Source organism: Danio rerio, chromosome 16 (genome assembly GCF_052040795.2).
Source record: "Danio rerio strain M-AB ecotype USA chromosome 16, GRCz13ab, whole genome shotgun sequence".
NCBI classification, from domain to species: Eukaryota; Metazoa; Chordata; class Actinopteri; order Cypriniformes; family Danionidae; genus Danio; species Danio rerio.
The window spans coordinates 49,255,537-49,276,514 of record NC_141036.1 but is presented as its reverse complement, the minus strand read 5'-3'; the positions used below and the strand labels follow the sequence as shown (position 1 = coordinate 49,276,514).

The 20,978-nt window shown below is 39.2% G+C and overlaps 1 protein-coding gene across 9 annotated transcripts in view; it reads left to right on the top strand.

Annotated features, from left to right (window-relative positions):
- The window catches only part of oxr1a (oxidation resistance 1a), a 310,698-nt gene that overhangs the window by 240,148 nt on the left and 49,572 nt on the right, over positions 1–20,978 (top strand). For all 9 annotated transcript variants that reach the window (XM_087286150.1, NM_001114444.2, XM_087286149.1 and 6 more), the window contains 2 exon segments: positions 11,852–12,004; positions 18,681–18,862. In XM_087286150.1, coding sequence (XP_087142276.1) covers positions 11,852–12,004; positions 18,681–18,862 — 335 coding nt within the window.

The window sequence follows — 20,978 nt, the reverse complement described above, 5'->3', positions numbered from 1 at the left end:
AGTTTGACCTCAAAGTATCGTCAAGAGCCACGGGTATGGATTTTGGGTGGCACTTTAAAATAATGGTTCTTTAGTTAATGTATTTACTAACATTAAGTATGAATAATCTTGCAAAGCATTTATTAACCATAGCTTATCATTAACTAATGCATTATTCAAGCTTAAAGAGGTCGTTGTTAACATTTAGTTATTACACTATGAGCTAACATGAACTAACATTTTTTAACTTAAATAAATCTAACGTTAACAAACATGAATAAGTACCATAATAAATGTATTATTAATTGTTTGTTTATGTTAGTAAATACATTTACTAATAGACCATCATTTTAAGTGTCACCAGATTTTGTTGTGCCTGTATGTGTTTTTTTTTTTACTCTCAAAGTTCCGGTTGCTTTTAACTTACGTTTCATGAATCACCAAGGATTTCAGCTACACATCTTCCTTAATGTTCCAGTTAAGAAAAAGAGTCGTCTGTAATGTTAGATAGCCTGAGCACAAATAAATCAACAGCAAATTTTCTTTCTTGAATAAACTGTTCCTTTTAAAAATGTTACTTCTTGGTATAATAATAATAATAATAATATATGTACTGGTAACAAACCATTTAAATACAAATGCTGGGCAGAAAATTGTATCTTTGTGTTAGAGGACCTGTACAGTGATGACGGACTTAAATCAATACAGATTTTGGAAGAGGAATTCTCTCTCCCAGGATCCCAGGAGCGCTGAAAGCATATGGAGTACCTTGGTCATTTAAAATATGCCCTCATCCTATGATAGACTGGATAGATTCCAGTTTGGACTCTAGAGGTATTGTAAATAAAATGTATGAATCACTTATAGTACGACAATATTCAAATATCCTAATTGAGGGCTTCTGGGAGAGAGAACTCAAGACAATTATTATTAATTGGGATACTGTCTGGGAGAACTGTTCTGTGACTTAAAAAAAAAACCCAGCTCACCAAATGATTTATTATAAATGATGTTTTAAGGCTTATGCTACCCTCTACCTGTTATTTCAAATGAAAGGAAAATCAGACCTTTTTTTGTCACTTATGTACCAACTCTACACATGGTGTGTATATATGTACGAGACCTACTATCAGATCTAATGGAAACTCAGATCCAATGCGACCCATAAATTTTCCTTCTGCTGGATGCTTCATCAGTCTCCTTATCCATCAACCAAAGAAGGTTGTTGTCTGTTTTTCTGTTGTACTGCAAAAAAATAAATAAATAAAAAAAAACAATCATGAAAATTTGGCTGGATCCAGCTGATCTATCCTGGAGGCTCCATTTACTGGACATTATTAGTTTGGAGTACACCATAGCCAAAATAAATGGTGCCATTAGGAAATCTGTACAATTTTGGCTAAATATGAGACTGTATCTGAAATGTTTCAATCCTGATTTTGCACCTATTGCAGTATTACTGTTTTTATTTTCTTAAAATAAAAAGCACCTTTGGGATGTGGTGGAACGGGAGGTTCGCATCATGGATGTGCAGCCAAAAGATTTGCAGCAACTGTATGATTTTACTTTACTTTTTTTGTTGGGTGGATCTCGGGCCCTGGTCAGAATCAAAAATTTTCAATAACACACCATGTCATAAAGCGTGAATCATCTCAGACTGATTTCTTGAACATGACATCAGTTCACTGCACTTAGATGGCCTCCACAGTCACCAGATCTCAATCTAATAGAGCACCTTTTGGATGTGGTGTAACCGGGAGTTAACATTATGGATGCGCAGCCAACAAATCTGCGTTATTTAATTAGACTTTTTGTTGGGTGGATCTCGGGCCCTGTTCAAAATCAAAAATGTTCAGTAAAAAAAGAAGAATTACCAAAATGCGACTTCTTGTCTTTTCCCTTGCAGAACCTGCTTTTGGTCTCCAGATGGGGCTGCAGGTTGTCGTCATAATGTTTCACAGTCAACAGCTGCATATAAACAAATCCACAGATGACACTTAATTCAAAGTGTCATTGTTGATCTCAGTTAATATCAGAGTCAGCTGACAGCTTCCTGCTGCTGCGTTACTCATTCTCGGTATACACCTCATTATAATGACAACATAGCTGCTGAGATTTTGAGTGTCCATCTACTGCTTCAGATTAATGAACATACGTCTATAAATTGCTCATATTGCTGTTTTAATAACTTAGTTTGTGTTCTGCAATAGATTTGCATCTATCTAAGTCCAAAAAAAAACACATTTTCTCATTATATCTATTGTAGCATCTATTGAGTTCTTGCAGTGTCTGAAATGGTTGGTCTCCCTAAACTCCACCCCTCTGGGAACCTCCTCGTTAATGATTGGTCACGTGACCCAGTCTGTTATAATTGGTCAACCACTTATAGCGTGTGTTGAAAACCATTGGCGTCAGCTCCAGCTAGTTGGTTTGGTGTCTTCCACATGTCATCTCTTGTCAGGTTTACGTCGGAGCTCGTTGTCCTGATGTCCAATCGGTGTCTGACCTTTGTTTATCAATAAATCAGAGCACGAGTGTAACCATATTGTAAGGCTGTGGATCGAAAGTATTAACATTGTAAATAGATATGTTTTTATTTCATGCACAAACCAATTAAATCACTTCATGAGACTTTAATGTATCATTAGGAGTCACAAATTTTTGGCCTATATACACTCGCCGGCCACTTTATTAGGTACACATGTCCAACTGCTTGTTAACTCAAATTTCTAATCAGCCAGTCACATGGCAGCAACTCAATGCTTTTAGGCATGTTGACATGTTTAAGGCGATCTGCTGCAGTTCGAGCATCAGAATGGGAAAGAAAGGTGATCTAAGTAACTTTGAATGTGGCATAATTGTTGGTGCCAGACAGGCTGGTCTGAGTATTTCAGAAACTGCTGATCTACTGGGATTTTCACGCACAACCATCTCTAGGGTTTACAGAGAATGGTCCAAAAAAGAAACAATATCCAGTGAGCGGCTGTTCTGTGGGAGCAAATGCCTTGTTGATGCCAGAGGTCAGAGGAGAATGGCCAGACTGGTTTGAGCTGATATAAAGGCAACAGTAACTCATGTTACAACCCTTCGTTACTATCGAGGTATGCAGAAGAGCAACTCTGAATGCACAACATGTCAAATCTTGAGGCAGATGAGCTACAAGGCAAGTTTATTTATAGAGCACATTTCATACACAATGGCAATTCAGAGTGTTTTTTTATAAACAAGAATAAAAAAGACAAGTATAAGAAAGTAAAACGCACAATAAAAATGATTAAAAACGTGTTAAAGCAGGTTATAAAAGAATAAAAGAAAGACATAAAAGTGATCATCTACAGCAGCAGAAGACCACACCGGGTGCCACTTCTTTCAGCTAAGAACAGGAAACTGAGATTACACTGCACACAGACTCACCAAAATTAGACTGTAGAAGATTGGAAACGCATTGCCTGGTCTGATAACTCTCTATTTCTGCTGCGACATCCAGATGGTAGGGTCAGAATTTGGCGTCAAAAACATGAAAGCATGGATCCATCCTGCCTTGTATTACCGGTTCAGGCTGGTGGTGGTGGTGTAATGGTGGGGATGTTTTCTTGGCACACTTTGGACCCATTAGTACCCATTGAGCATTGTGTCAAGGCCACAACTTACTTGAGTACTGTTGCTGCCCATGTTCATCCCTTTATGACCACAGTGCACCCATCTTCTGATGGCTACCTCCAACAGGATATCGCACCATGTCATAAAACGTGAATCATCTCATACTAGTTCTTGAACATCACAATGAGTTCACTGTACTCAAATGGCCTCTACAGTCACCAGAACTCAATCCAACAGAGCACCTTTGGGATGTGATGGAGCCAACAAATCTGCAGCAACTGCATGATGCTATCATGTCAACATGGAGCAAAATCTCTGAGGAATATTTCCATTACCTTGTTGAATTTATGCAACAAAGGATTAAGGCTTTTCTAAAGGCAAAGGGGGTCCAACCTGGTACTAGTAAGGTGTACCTAATAAAGTGGCCGGTGAGTGTATATTTTTATCTTCTTTTACTGACGTAAAAAAAAGGCTCTCTGAATCTTAGATGGCTCGAGGATGAGTATATTAACATTCTTTTCCTGGATGAAAAAAGTGTAAGTGTGTGTGTTTGTGTGTGTATGGAGTTGAGATCAGTCCGGCGAGGATCTAATGATCACATGGATGTCAAACACCCACATGCAGTCAAGGTTAGTGGCCTTCTTCCAGGCCTCTTCGATCTCCTCTAGGCTGGATTCATTGTGTAAAACCAGTTCGGCGGAGGAAAGCTCCAGATGGCCTAGAGGACATTCACATACACTTTTTTTCTTTTTTTTCCCCTCCTCATGTCAGATAGAAAGTTCCCCCAGCCAGAGGACTCGATGACCCACTGTGTCTTTGATGTGCTTTGGTAAAATTCGTGAGTTGTTTTGGAGAATGCATGTGTTTCTCAATTCACAGATGCATCGGACTTTATCGGTTTGTGTGTGTGTGTGTGTGTGTGTGTGTGTGTGTGTGTGTGTGTGTGTGTGTGTGCGTGTGCGTGTGTCTGTGTGTCTGTGTGTCTGTGTGTCTGTGTGTGTGTGTGTAAAGTGTTCTTTGTTGGCCTGTGTTCCATCAGTCCTTGTGTCAGAGTAATTGAGTTGCATTGATTGCTGTGATCTGTTGCTTTGTAATTCTGTTTATGAATTGACCACCGGTGCTGGAGTCAGTCACTTAAGACCGAATGGTGGATACTGGGAGAAATGCGTTCAATAATTTAACAGAGGACAAATTGGGAAATTGGGGGGGGGGGTAATAATAATAATAATATTATTAATATTAGTAATAATAATTTTTAGCGTATTATTTTTTAATTTATACAAATACATTTATAAAACTCTGTAGTAGTTAATAATAATAATAAATTTTAATAATAATATTTAATTTTTCATTTGTAAATATATTTAAAAAATTAAACGACAGCAATTATGGAACTTTTTTGATTTGGAATTAATAAAAGTTATTTTATGATTTTATATAAAATTTCAATTATAACATTAAAACTTGCTTTCTATCTCTATATTTTATTGTAAAGAAGACTTTTTTTTATTATTACTATATGTTTTTATAAAAGATTTTCAAATAGTACAAACAACAAAGACAGTCAGAAAAACAAACCATACCCAAGCGCTGCAAATTAAATAAACATTTACAAATTTAAGTTTAAAAAGGGAATAGCATTAATGGACAAACCAGTGGACCATCCACACTGCACAACATCTAAATTTAGGGTTGGTCGGTATAACCAAAATTTTAATCCATGGTATGAAAAAGTTTATTTCACGATAATGATGTCTTTCACTATTTCATTTTTTTTAAATAAAGGTAGTTATTTCAGAATATGTTCAAAAGGGCTTTATTATTTTCAATACGCTTAAATATTTAAGAAAGAAATTACTTAATCTTGTTTGATTCTTTTGTATTATATTTTTAACCCTATAAATAGAGTAAACAAAACATGACTTTAGATGAACAACAAGATTCACTGGATGCCACATTTCACAATTTTATCATGGACAGACCTTAATATTATTATAAACATTTATCAAGTAGAATCTTCTAAAGTCATTAACAGAAACTTAAATATGAACATATAAATATTTACTGGAAAAATACAAAATATAAAGAATTACAATTCTTGTATAAATATTGAAAATTTGTGATTACTACTTGTTAAAAATATAAATCAAGTAGTAACACTGCCAGTCTCTCATAGAGAGTTTTTTTCAGCCTCAGGCATGCTGCATGTGAGATGGCCACGCCCACTCATTTACATTTCACCGTATACACAGAATAAAAAATTATATTCTGATACACATTTTATTCAGCGGTGATGATATATGCCATCCAGCCCTCTTTAAAATGTTGTTTTGTTCATTGTAAAATCCCTCAGCTATAGTTTATGATCAAAGAGATTGTCAGTATTAATACCTCCCAGAACTGTCTTGAGCATATGCATCTTGATTTCTGCCGGAAGTGGTGTTAGTGAGACCAGCAGAGGGCGCTCAACCCGCAGTCTGTGTGGGTCCTAATGCCCCAGTATAATGAAGGGGACTCTATACTGCTTAGTGAGCGCCGTCTTTTGGGTGAGACGTTAAACTGATGTCCTGACTCTCTGTGGTCGTTAAAAATCCTAGTATGTTCTTTGAAAAAGAATATTGGTTTATATATATATATATACACAACATGATTTAAAAGATAAAGCAAGAAAAATTTGCATATTTGGATGGAAACATGGCTACTGTATAGCCAGTTGTGAAAATATCTAATTTTGCATATCCCAAACACAGATGCAGGTCTGTTTATCCATCCATACACTCTATATAAACTACATCAGAGAAGACATTATTAGTTGTTTTAGACTTTTACCAAATACCACAATCACCATCTTCTCAAGTACACTGGATGTTCCTTTGTATTCCGTCGGTTAATAACAGCTTTGATAACGAACAGGGCTATAAACAGCACACAGCGTCAGAGATCTGGAAATACACAGAGCTATTTGCGTTTGTTTTACACGTTTCACCGGTGGCATCCTTCCTCCCGGCGGCGTGCGAGACGAACGCCTCCTTCCTGGGCTGCCAGAGGAGGGAAAGCAGCGTTTGGAGGAGGTGGAGAGTGTTAACTTCATCCAGGCATGTTTTGACTCTCTGGTGGCTTTTTCTGGGCTCTGATGGGTGGGCCGCTCTGTCATGCCGTGCAGGATCTGCCATGTCGAGGACAGAGCGCAGGGGGAAAAAATGCCGCCACTGCACCTGTCAGAGAAGATTTTGTTAGGATATGAGGTTTGGACTATAAATATTAATCATTTTTAAATATGTGAAAGACTGGTGTTACGTTCTGATGCTGATTGTGCTTAATTAAAAGCAATAGATGGATAAATTTAAAACCATTTCTCACTTTAAAAAGCCTTACACAACAGCTTTATCTTTAAAAGAAAAATCCAGAAAAATATTATATATGCATCATAGCAAAGATAAAAGAAATCAGTTATTAGAAAATTAGTTATTGAGGGATCTATTTTAATTATCTACTAAAGGCGTAGTCTTAAACGGCATGGCGCAAAAGCATTAAGGGTGTGTCCGGATCCACTTTTGATATTCTAAGGATGGAAAAATACAGTTTGGGCCCTGGCGTGCATTAAACTCATCTCCCATTCCCTTTAAGAGTCAGTTGCATCAAGCCATGGCTCGTTTGCTATTTACATGGCAGACTTTGTAAGTGGGAAAAACTGAGCATTTCACTAAAGTCACAACAGTTCAACAGACCATCTGCAGTGCGAGGATAAAGAACGAGCCTCCTCCATTAGTCCTTTTTACTTACTCTTTACTTTATTTTTACTCTTTACTCCTTTTGTGGATAAGGAAACGGTGTTGTATGCATTCCACTGAAGACATTCATTAGCCTACATTAAATTACTATTGAAATTAGTTTGTTTAGTGAAAGGTTTGTTTCAAAACTACTTTTAAATTCAGTTTTAATTTCCAGCAAACGAATAAATGAATAATAATAATGAAGTGTGGTCAAAAAACAGTTATATCCAAACACATGTCCTATTCCTATGGCCCATATAGTGACGTATACATCTCCAAAACCCGACAGGCAGACAAATCTAAACATGTTTTATTAAAACATATATAAATATGCAAATAATAATGTAATAATAATAAAATAATAACATTTTACAAATGCAAATTGTCATGAATAAACTGAAATTCCCTTAACATGCACTATAACACACTTCCTTTATAGACCGGAACACCCATGAGTCCACAAATTGGTGCAAATGGATTTGCTATTTAAACAACATGGTGCAAAACGTGAAAATTAGGGTTGTGCTGGTCTGAAAATTGCAACAAATCACGCCATACATGTCTTGCGCCTTCTCATGCCGGGTGTATAATATACAGGGGGCTAATAATTCATGAGGGCTTCAACAGATTATAAATGCTTTACCGTTCAAAGGTTTAGTGGTGGTGGTGTAAAAACAGCCATTTTTCGATATTAATTTGAAATATATAAATCTCTTTTTTTTTTTTTTTAGGTGAAGTTTATTCATAAACTAATTACGAGAGGATCACATGCTTATGATTGCTTGCAGTCGGTCCCGCATTATTCAGTTTATGATTCACCAATCAGACGAATCCTAAGCCACTATAAATACACTAAGTTCCATATAACAGCCATTTTTGTTTTGAAGAATCCCCCCTTCCACCCCTACTCCTCCATTCCTAGATGGGTGGTACTGTGGCCCAGTGGGTAGCACTGTTGCCTCACAGCTAGAACGCCACTTGTTCTAGTCCTTACGGAGTTGCGGAGTTTACAAGTTCTCCCTGTGCTCACGTGGTGTTTCTCCTGGGTTTCCTCCCACCATCCAAACACATGCAACTTAAGTTATCTGACTAATCCAAATCGGCACCGTAGACATGCTCATAGTAAGAAGTTATCTCTTAAGAGCAATCACTATCTGTTCATTAGCTACTACAGCAGGGGAGTTCTTGAGATCTACCTAAGCTCAAACTCCCCTCTCGCCTTGTAAACGAGAGGGAGCCCTGAGCTTAAGGATCTTATGAGCTATGAGCTCAGGGCTCTCTCCCGGGAAAGTATGCTAAACAAGCTTTATAGTCAATCATCAGCTAAGTGTGAACTCTTGAAATGTAATTTGTGATTACAAATCTATACATTTATCACCATCATGTCAGCCCATATCAGTTTTTAGCTATTTTATGTCTGCTGAACATGTATTTAAAAATAATTTTGACTGAATGGGCTTCAAAAGCACTATTGAATGTTTTTGTCTGTGTTTTTAGTAGTGAGTAAATCACAGAAGTGTCATAATGTGTTATGACGGATCTTCTGGCGTAAACAATACCACTGCTGCATTCAGATGGAGAAAAGGAAAAGGACAGTGGTCTCTTGTGCAGTTTCTCACTAGCCCAGCATTGGCACATCACTGTCAGTTTGAGCAAGTAGGCTCATTGTGTGTGTGCGCGATGTGTGTGTGTCTGGTCTACGTGTGTTTGTCGGAGGAAGTCAGACAGCTGTGGGATGGAGGTCATGTTTGCAGGAGACCCAGCACCCACACTCTGCTCCCTCTGTCGGCTTCATGCATGCACCAACACACACACAATACCCAGAGTCTTGTGCTGCTTTCTGCGTCACAGTAAGTGAAGGATGAGGCCATTATTATACCGGATTAATGTGATTTATGAACCAATAGGAACATTTTACTGCTCAGGTTGATCCAGTTCTGTTGTTAAAGTGGACTCTGAGTGTCTCCTAAGGACGTGCACTACTGTACAAAAGTTTGCCCACTGTAAGGCCTTGTTTTGACATTACAATGTAAGGCTGGGAGCCAATTCTAAAACGAATGAGTTTCTCGATGCCTGTGTTGTGAGAATTCAACAGTCGATTCCAGAGATCAGAATTGATAAGGGGAATCGACTCCTGGCATGTCTTTTAGACATGATATGTTAGTACAGTGTTTCTCAACCACGTTGCTGGAGAACCACCAGCACTACATGTTTTGGTCTCTTTTGTCTGTCACACTCATTACAGCTTTTTCAGTCTCTGCTAACGAGCTGATGATCTGAATCAGGTGTGTTTGGTTAAGGAAACATAGAAAATGTTTAGAGCTGGTGGTCCTCCAGGAACGTGGTTGAGAAACACTGTTGTGTTGCGTCCTAAATGGCACACTATACACCATGCACTTATGCACTGTGTACTTACTCCGTAAAATAGTTGGGTTAAAAATACCTCCAATGTAACCCAACTATATGTTATTATAGCACCTTCCCAACTATGGGTTATTTTAACTCAATGCATTTGGGTTATTTTGATTAAATGTACTTTTTTCCCATTCTAGTATTTCTATTGCTACTATTACTAGTAATTTTATAATTATGGCTGTGTTAAAAAACAACATTCAGTTTAAAAAATATAATCTCTGACCACATTTCTAGAACTGCTCGATCGTGCAGATTTGCACTCTATAACATCAGAAAGATCCGACCCTTCTTATCTGAACATGCAGCTCAACTCCTTGTTCAAGCTCTTGTTCTCTCCAAACTGGATTACTGCAACTCTCTACTAGCTGGGCTTCCAGCTAACTCTATCAAGCCTCTTCAACTGCTCCAGAATGCAGCAGCACGAGTTGTCTTCAATGAACCTAAACGAGCACATGTCACTCCGCTGCTAGTCCGTTTGCACTGGCTGCCAGTTGCTGCTCGCATCAAATTCAAAACTCTGATGTTTGCCTACAAAGTGACTTCTGGCCTTGCTCCTTCTTATCTGCACTCACTTCTGCAGATCTATGTGCCCTCCAGAAACTTGCGTTCTGTGAATGAACGTCGCCTCGTGGTTCCATCCCAAAGAGGGAAAAAATCACTTTCGCGAACGCTCACGCTCAATCTGCCCAGTTGGTGGAATGAACTCCCTAACTGCATCAGAACAGCAGAGTCACTCGCTATTTTCAAGAAACGACTAAAAACTCAACTATTTAGTCTCCACTTCACTTCCTAAGCTGCAATTGCCTCTTTGAATATCACACTAATTGTACAAAAAAAAAAAAAAAAAAAAAAAAACTACTAACACTTCCCTTCTTAGACTTTACAGACCTGAAACTTGCCTTTAGTACTTATTCATTGTTGCTCTTGGTTGTGTAAATTGCTTCCTTGTCCTCATTTGTAAGTCGCTTTGGATAAAAGCGTCTGCTAAATGACTAAATGTAAATGTAAATAAAAAATGCTTTTTTTCCATGATATTTTAGTATATTTTAGTATATTTTTTCAAGGTTTGTGTATGTGACAAATTTTTCGGATGTGAATGCAATTGAAAACACATAAGAAAATTTCAGTATTTAGTGTACAAAGACCTAAAGGATTTTTCTGTCCTTGTTTCAACTAGGGTTGGGTCGATAAACGATGCCGATAGACATCACCATGCTGAGCCTGCATCGCGATTCTCTGCCCCGCCCCCGTCGCAGCAGAAATCCACTCGCAAAAAATACACACTTAGACCCAGTTTACAATAATGCATCAATGATCCACATCCATACTGGCATTTCATCTAGCATTTCTGAAAAGATCTCCGTCCATACTAAACCGCTGAAAATGCACATCACGTGACCACAAGCACACACTCTGTCATGTGTTGCAGTGTAGGCTATGCGCACATTTGACTCTGATATCCAGCATTCACCCAGAGAGCAGTGCACGTCGGACAGTTTATCAAGGATGTACTGATGAATCGCATCTCACTATAGTTGTTAAACGTGATACTTAATTAATCTTATCCATGTCTAACGACTCTTCTGTCTTTTGAATCTATCAGGTAGCTTATCACAGCATCAGTACACAGTTTCAATCTTTCGCTTTCACGCTTGTATTTAGTAATTTTCGAGAAAACCTCAGATATTGTTGGTTGGTTCTTGTTGGTTGTGCACCTTTTTTTATTAACCAAGTTTGTTGGCGCCATTATAACGACACAGATCACTCTGCCTATTCATGCAGGCAGAAAAAGTGATTGACAGGTGGTAATTTGTGTGTAACTTATCTTTATTTATGTATGATTTGGTTTGATTTGGTTTCACATTAGACATTGTACGATGCCAAATTGGTTGACATCGCCCAACCCTAGTTTCAACTGTTCAGGTTAATGGTGCAAGGGATTTTTTCACCGCACATCTTGGGTCCCTTTGTACCAATTGAGCATTGTTTAAGAGCCACAGTGTATCTGCTTATTGTTGAATGCTTTGATGTTTGTGTGCATCTGCCATTTCCTTATATTAATAAGTCTCATCTCTTTCTCTCAGGACTCTAATGGTCCTCCTCGCTCCGATGCTCCCGCTCCTCCAGTCCTCTCTGCCCTGCGCTCATCCCGTGTGGTTTCCTCCACCTCGGAAGAAGAGGAGGCGCTGACAGAGAAGTTCCTCAAAATCAACTGCAAGTACATCACAGACGGCAAGGTGAGTCAGCGTTTTGACTTTTCTGGTGGCAATGTCTCCAAAGTTGCACAAAGTTAACTGATGGGGGAGTCCTCAGGTTAGTCATTATCAGGACCCCTGCCTTTTCTGCCGTCCTCTGGGGAAACAAAAGACTGCAAAACAGCGAGGAGCTCCAAGTTTTGCTTAAAGTGTAGGAGTTGAGCTTCTGTCTCCGGCACTGATCTGTTCTCCTTAGTGAATACTCAATGCCTGACGAGTGTAATGATGTTAGCGCTGAGATGATTTTCTTTCACGCTGTCAAAACACTCCTGCCCTCACATTCACCTCAGCACTTGTAGAGCGAATTCGTTTTGTGCTACTGCGTGATCAGTGTGCCCTGATTCACCAACAAGTATTGACTTGTGACCCAGTTACTTTAATTAATTGTTCAAAACAACAATTCAGAGCTGTTTTAATTAGCCATTAACCGAATTAACGCTGAAGCCACACTAAAAGGGTCTTATGTTTTGTACACTTTAGGGGTTCATTCATTTATTCATTTTCCTTTGGCTTATGCAGAGTTCAGACTGCATGATTTTCAAAGTAGTTGTGTCACAGATGTTTTCACACTGCATGACTATCTGGGCTAGCGTTTTGTCGCTGCTTTGTTAACACTGCAAGATGGATCGGCGACAGGGGCTTTCACATTGCATGACTTTACAATAGAAAGAATCGCCGACAACTTCGTTCAAACTACGTCTCACAGCCAAAAATACATAGTATATCTTTTGTTATTCACTACATATCGAGAAAGAAGCTTTTAATGAGGTAGAAAATGTATATATTTGCTCACCTGGGTTTAAAGGGAATTAGCAATTTCTCCTCAACTTCCTTTTTTAACTTTCTGTATCAAACGTCAAACAGACACGAGTGCTCCTGTCAAACCTCCACTAGTTTTTCCTCCATTTCATGGGTTCAAACCGAAAATGATCGCTTTTAATTTCTCCCTCAACCTCCCGCTGGCCTGCATGTACACACACACGCAAGTGATTGCTGCTCTCTCATTGGCTGTAGGCGATCCCTGATGTTATTTTCAATAAAAACTCATTTCACATGACATGATTTGAATCACCAACAGCTCCAGATGTTTAGCACGCCAAATATCTCACAGGCATCGGCAACTCATCGGCGATTCTCTCAGATTGCTTCTTTGATAGTTCACACTGTGTGATTGTCACTCACCTGCACTAACAGCGATTTGCCTGTGATTTCGGTCAAAATCGTGGCTAAAATCATGCAGTCTGAACTCGGCATTAGTCTCTATTTCAGAGGTCGCCAGAGCGGATTGAACCACCAACGATTCCAGCATATGTTTTACGCATTGGATGCTATTACAACTCAACCCAGAACTGGGAAACACCCATACATACTCATTCACACTTGCACTTATACACTACGGCCAGTTTAGTTTATTCAATTCACCTATACCGCATGTCTTTGGACTGTGGGGGAAACCGGAGCACCCGGAGGAAACCCATGCAAACACGGGCAGAACATGCAAACTCCACAGTGAAACGCCAACTGGTGAAGCAAAGACTTGAACCAGCGATCTTTTTGATTTGAGGCGACTGTTCTAACCACTGAGCCACTGTGTCATCCACACAAAATGAAAATTCTATCATCATTTACTCTCTCTTGACTTGTTTCAAGCCTGTTTGAGTTCATTTTGTTCTGTTGAACACAAAAGACGATATTTTAATGAACGTTGGAAACTGGTGACCATTGACTTCCACAGTAGGCAAAAACAACTACTATTAAAATCAATAGTTAACAGTTTCCAACATTCATTTATTTATTAATTTTTCTTCGGCTTAGTCCCTTATTTACAGGGGTCAACACATCGAAATTCAACTATTCCAGCACATGTTTTACCCAACTGACGCCCTTCCAGTTCTTGAAAACACCCATACACTCTTACATTGACACACACTTACACACTACGGCCAATTTAGTTTATTCAATTCACCTATAGCGCATGTCTTTGGACTGTGGGGGAAATCAGAGCACCCGAAGGAAACACACATGAACACGGAGATAACATGCAAGCTCCACACAGAAATGCCAACTGGTCCAGCCAGAACTCAAACCAGCGGGCTTCTTGCTGTGAGGTGATAGTGCTAACCACTGAGTCACCATGCTGCCAGATAACAACATTCTTCAGTATATTTTTATTGTTTATTTTTGCGTGAACTGTCCCTTTAACCTTCCTTTGGAGCATCATGTTGCTGTTTCAACGTTAAAAAGATCTACAAACACAAAGTCCGCTCCAAAGGAGGTTATTCTCTATATTAGTGAGCACTGTTTCTGAGCTTTTTGTGTGCTTGTAATATTGTGGATTTGACAGTTGACATTGTGTTGAACACAATGCTCCATGTTATATTTGTCAAGTGATACACTGACAAGACATCAAAGTGCATGCAGATGTTTTGATTGTTGCTTCAGGTAAAAAACTAGGCACATGCCGTAAAAACTCCACCCTCTTCTTTAAAGGAGGCATGGAGCAGCTCATTTACATTTAAAGAGAGACACAAAAACTGTGTGTTTTTCTAGCACGTCATGATTTTGCCAAGTACGATGCAATCCTATGTTGATCCTGGAACATCATTTATATTCGAAAATGTAGTCCATATATATTCCCTACCCTTAAACCCAACCATAACTATAAATTAGTCCTAAAAGCAAAGGGGAATAATAGCTGGATAACAGTCATGTAAAACGTTAGGGGTGTCAAAATAAAAAAAAATTTCGGTGCACCGCGATGCAGACGCGGACAATTCAGTATCGATTCAGTAATAATCATAACCGGTTATTATGTACTGACGTCATTTATCTCTTATGCGCTCTGTTGCGAGGGAGGTGAGCGCCGGTATTTACAACACCAACAACGGTATTTTACAACGATATTTACAACACCAACTCAGGGCCGGCCCGTGGCATAGGCAGTATAGGGAAATGCTAAGGCCGCTGTACATCCAGTGGGGCGCCAGAAATGAACGCGGTTAAGTTGGTTTTGTTTTCGATATTCCAGACACATTCAGTTATAGCGGCAATCACTCAAAAACCTCTTACCCTAAAAAGATCTAAAGTTTCCTACAAAAAGACAAAGCAGGTTATGTTCCACAGCTGTCTTTTTCTTCTTCTTTTTTTCGCTCGATATTACGACCACTGCTCCCTTTAAGCCCTCGCAATATGCGTTTAGCCGGGAGAGCTCACGCGGAGCAGAGTTCTCAGTAAGGGACCGTCGGAAAAGGGCCTATTTTTTTCTAATTTTTTTGTTTTTTTTTGTTGCTCCGCTCATATTGCTAAATGCATATTGAGAGGGCTTAAGTGTGTGTGTTTGTTTGGTGCTGTCTATGTTTGTGTATGTGTTTGAATGAGAGACAGTGTGGTGTTGTGTGTCTGTGTGTTTATAAAGACAGCTTGTTATAGCCTCCCCCCAAAATATAACACTGTGTATGGAAAGCATCGTCAATGCACCGTGATGCACCGAGATATCGAATTGAACCGAATCTATGGCATGATAATCATAACCGAACTGTGAGCCCAGTATAGGTTCACACCTCTATAAAACATATCCCTAAATCCTGATTGGCTGATTGGAATGTTGTTCCAGGATCAACATAGATGTTAATCCAGGAACATGTTCTACTTGGTGAAATCAGGTTGGTGGTTTTTGCTACCACCCAAAAGGGTCATTTACAGCATGGTATAATAGACTACCCTTGAGGTATTTTGAGCTGAAACTTCATATACACATTCTGGGGATACCTGAGAGTAGAAGTTTACATTCTAGTGGCTGTACCGCGGGAGCCGTAGGACCCGACCAGATTTCTTGCAGCGCGGGAATACATTTCTGAATAAAGCACGGGAGCGGTCAATAACTGGTGTAATTTAAATGGGAGCGGGCAGTCTAACAATATCGCTCCCGAGCGAGCGAGTGAGCACACGTATGTATGTGTGTGTATGAGTAAGCGTGATGCTGTGTGTCGCTTGTTTGTTGCTGTCTATGTGTGTGTGTATGTGTGTGAATGAGAGAGAGAGCGGGATGCTGTGTGTCGCTAGCTTGGTGCTGTCTAAGTGTGTGTGTGTGTGTGTGTGAATGAGAGAGAGCGTGATGCTGTGGGTCGCTTGCTTGTTGCTGTCTATGTGTGTGTGTATGTATGTGAATGAGAGAGAGAGCGTGATGCTGTGTGTCGCTTGCTTGTTGCTGTCTGTGTGTATGTGTGTGAATGAGAGAGAGAGCGTGATGCCTTGTGTCGCTTGTTTGTTGCTGTCTGTGTGTGTGTGTATGTGTGTGAATGAGAGAGAGAGCGTGATGCTGTGCATCGCTAGCTTGGTGCTGTCAATGTGTGTGTGTATGTGTGTGTACGTGTGTGAATGAGAGAGAGAGCGTGATGCTGTGTGTCGCTTGCTTGGTGCTGTCAATGTGTGTGTGTATGTGTGTGAATGAGAGAGAGAGCGTGATGCTGTGTGTCGCTTGCTTGGGGCTGTCAATGTGTGTGAATGAGAGAGAGAGCGGGATGCTGTGCGTCGCTTGCTTGGTGCTGTCTATGTATGTGTGTGAATGAGAGAAAGCGTGATGCTGTGTGTCGCTTGCTTGGTGCGTCAATGTGTGTGTGTATGTGTGTGTATGTGTGTGAATGAGAGAGAGAGCGTGATGCTGTGTGTCGCTTGCTTGTTGCTGTCTGTGTGTGTGTGTGTGTGTGTGTGTGTGTGTGTGTGTGTGTGTGTGTGTGTGTGTGTGTGTGTGTGTGTGTGTGTGTGTGTGTGTGTGTGAATGAGAGAGAGAGCGTGATGCTGTGTGTCGCTTGCTTGGTGCTGTCTATGTGTGTGTGTATGTGTGTGAATGAGAGAGAGAGCGTGATGCTGTGTGTCGCTTGCTTGTTGCTGTCTGTGTGTATGTGTGTGAATGAGAGAGAGCGTGATGCTGTGCGTCGCTAGCTTGGTGCTGTCAATGTGTGTGTGTGTATGTGTGTGAATGAGTGAGAGCGTGATGCTGTGTGTCGCTTGCTTGTTGCTGTCTGTGTGTGTGTGTGTGTGTGTGTGTGTGAATGATAGAGAGAGCGTGATGCTGTATGTCGCTTGCTTGTTGCTGTCTGTGTGTGTGTGTGTGTGTGTGTGTGTGTGTGAATGAATGAGAGAAAGCGTGATGCTGTGTGTCCCTTGCTTGGTGCTGTCAATGTGTGTGTATGTGTGTGAATGAGAGAGAGCGTGATGCTGTGCGTCGCTAGCTTGGTGCTGTCAATGTGTGTGTGTGTATGTGTGTGTATGTTTATGAATGAGAGAGAGAGCGTGATGCTGTGTGTCGCTTGCTTGGTGCTGTCAATGTGTGTGTGTGTGTATGTGTGTGTATGTGTGTGAATGAGAGAAAGCGTCATGCTGTGTGTCTCTTGCTTGGTGCGTCAATGTGTGTGTGTATGTGTGTGAATGAGAGAGAGAGCGGGATGCTGTGTGTCGCTTGCTTGGTGCTGTCAATGTGTGTGTGTATGTGTGTGAATAAGAGAGAGCGTGATGCTGTGTGTCGCTTGCTTGGTGCTGTCTGTGTGTGTGTGTGTATGTGTGTGAATGAGAGGGAGAGCGTGATGCTGTGCGTCGCTAGCTTGGTGCTGTCAATGTGTGTGTGTGTATGTGTGTGTATGTGTGTGAATGAGAGAGAGAGCATGATGCTGTGTGTCGCTTGCTTGGTGCTGTCAATGTGTTTGTGTATGTGTGTGAATGAGAGAGAGAGCCTGATGCTGTGTGTGTAGCTTTCTTGTTGCTGTCTGTGTGTGTGTGTATGTGTGTGAATGAGAGAGAGAGCGTGATGCTGTGCGTCGCTAGCTTGTTGCTGTCTGTGTGTGTGTGTGTGTGTGTGTGTATGTGTGTGAATGAGAGAGGGAGCGTGATGCTGTGTGTCGCTTGCTTGGTGCTGTCTATGTATGTGTGTATGTGTGTGAATGAGAGAAAGCGTGATGCTGTGTGTCGCTTGCTTGGTGCTGTCAATGTGTGTGTGAATGAGAGAGAGAGCGTGATGCTGTGCGTCGCTAGTTTGGTGCTGTCTATGTATGTGTGTTTGTGTGTGAATGAGAGAGAGCGTGATGCTGTGCGTCGCTAGCTTGGTGCTGTGTGTCTATGTGTGTGTGTGTGTTTATACAGAAAGTTTGTTATAGGATGTCTGGATTATGTATCATGTAGCTGGGTGGTTTTTGGTTTTGCTCCTCTGTTCACAAACACATCACCTCCAACGCTACCCCCCTTAGCGGGAACGGTCGTGACGTGTAGAAAACAGGGCGGGTCAGACAGCGGGACGACAAATATAAGCGGGTGGGGTCGGGTTCGGAATAAAACCTGGCGGGAGCGGGATTAAAAATTTAGTCCCGCGCAGATCTCTACCTGAGAGTTCTGCTGGTTTTACACCAAATGTGGAGCAATGTCTCACTCGCTAAAGTTTACTTGCAGAATGTTTTCAAATTATTTGAACACAGAATTCTGTTTATTTGTTCCACATCATTCGCACTGCCTGGTGGAAATTTGTGTGCATTGACTTTGCATGTAATATACATGTGCAAATGATTAATTTTGCTTTCAGTGTGAACCCAGCATTATAATACATCTTGAATAAAAGCATAAAAGTACGCAAGCTGTATCTGATACACAGTACTTCTGCCTTGTTTCACAGGGTGTTGTTAGTGGGGTGTTGCTGGTGACACCCAACAACATCATGTTTGACCCTCACCGGACGGACCCTCTGGTTCTGGAAAAAGGCTGTGAGGAGTACGGCATCATGTGTCCACTAGAGGAGGTTCAGTCTGCCGCTGTCTACAAAGAGATCATAGACAGCAAGATCCGGGATTCTGTGACGTAAGACCACTCACTACACACAAGCTTGTTTCCATCTATATGTTTTAAAATGTACAGTTAAAGAGTCTAAATTATAAACCGTCCTGTGAATATTTCTTTCTTTTTTCAAATATATCCACAATTCATGTTTAACAGAGCAAGAATTTTTTTCTGCAGTGTTTCCTATAATATTTTTTCTTCTGGAGAAAGTTGCATTTGTTTTATTTTAACTAGAATAAAAGCAGTTTTTAATTTTTAAAGCTGTTTTGGTAACACTTTATTTTAATGGTACATTTGAGTATTAGTAGACTGTCTGCTTAATATCTGTTGATATTATCAACTTAATATCCTGTTGGTGTCGTCAATCTGGCAACCTGCCCTTGCGTGTGTTTTGAATCAGGAGTGCAGTACCTAGTTCCACCACTGAGTGGCACATACTGCACCTTTAATTCACTTGAATGAAAACATTGTTAGATTGGATTTTACTTGCCTGAAGCTCATTCATATTTAAATAATCCATTAAATGTATTTATTTAAGTAAAGATTTGAATCATTAATTGAAATCGGATCGAAATTAGTTGCAAATCCAATCAAATCGCTCTAAATTTGTAGAAATCATCAATGAATTGTAAATACCCTCACTATAAGTGGAACAAAATTCAGTTATAAAAGTGACTCGAGCCACCAAACGAGTAGTTTTGATTGTGAAAGATTATGAAAAACAAAAACTGCTTCAGCATTACGCATTATTAATTGGACTCCTCTTCCGACGTTTCATCTAGATTGAAGATCTCTCATGTGACAAATCTGTATTTTGTCTGCAGTGAGCATGAGAAACCGTGCTGCTGTGCGATTATTTCAGATATCCAGCGTTCGGCTTTATTATACGGGAAATGGATTTTTACTCTAAGGTTAATGAAGCATGAATTCAACCGCCTACGTCTGAATTGCTCAGCCGTTTCGATTTGTAATAAGAAGTTAATGATTTTAGCAGCGTTTCCACCCCCAGATATTTATATCCTCTGTTGGTTTATGAATGATGCTGTGTTTTATTCAGCTCAGAGCTCTGTGTTGGTTGGTTCATCAGTCAGACGAGGTTCACTGCAGGGTCTCGGTTGTGAAGCACAGGCGCTTTTGATGGTGCAGATGTACAGACAGAGGGACCTACTTTTCATTCACGCACTTTTATGTTGGCTTGTATGCTTATTAATTGCTCCAAGTGGTTTGGATTGTGTACTACTATCCACCTTCCATGTACTTTATATATATATATATATATATATATATATATATATATATATATATAATATAATATATATATATATATATATATATATATATATATATATATATATATATATATATATATATATATATATATATATATATATATATATAAAATTACCTAAGCATCATTCAGACAGACAGACGTCATTGTGCTTTTGTGTTTCAGTTTCTCACTTAATTTGCATTAAAATGACATCACTATATGATTTTTTGTTCGTTCTAGACTTTATACTGTGACACAGAAGCAAAACGGTGCTGGGAAACAGCATAAGAGAATCAAATGCACGCTATGGTTGTCATGATAACATTGGTCACATATTATGCTACAATGCATATTGAAGTTGTACACTTGTTGTTTGGAGGTGGGTTCATATTATGCTGTTGTATTAAGTATTTTAGGTTTTATAAATAAATGTAATACTGTTTTTATTCTAAAACAATAATGTTAATAAACTAGAAAAAAACAATAACTCTTTATGAATTATTATTAATAAATTTTGTAATAATATTATTACTAATTGGCTTCAAATTCCAGTACTGCAACACCACTACTGCTACTTTTACTACTACTATTAAAAATTATTATTCAAAGATATTATGCAAATTATTATTATCATTAATTATTATTATTATTGTTTATTATTAACACTAAAAATATATGAATAAATAAAAATAATAATAAAAAATAATAATAATAAAATAATTTGTACAAATAAAATTATTTATTTATTTATAAATGTATTTATTGTTAAGCGCTTAATAATATAATAATGGAAATATATAGTTATATTTATTTTTTACATGTGCAATAATAATATTACAAAATAAAATGATGATAATAATAATAAAA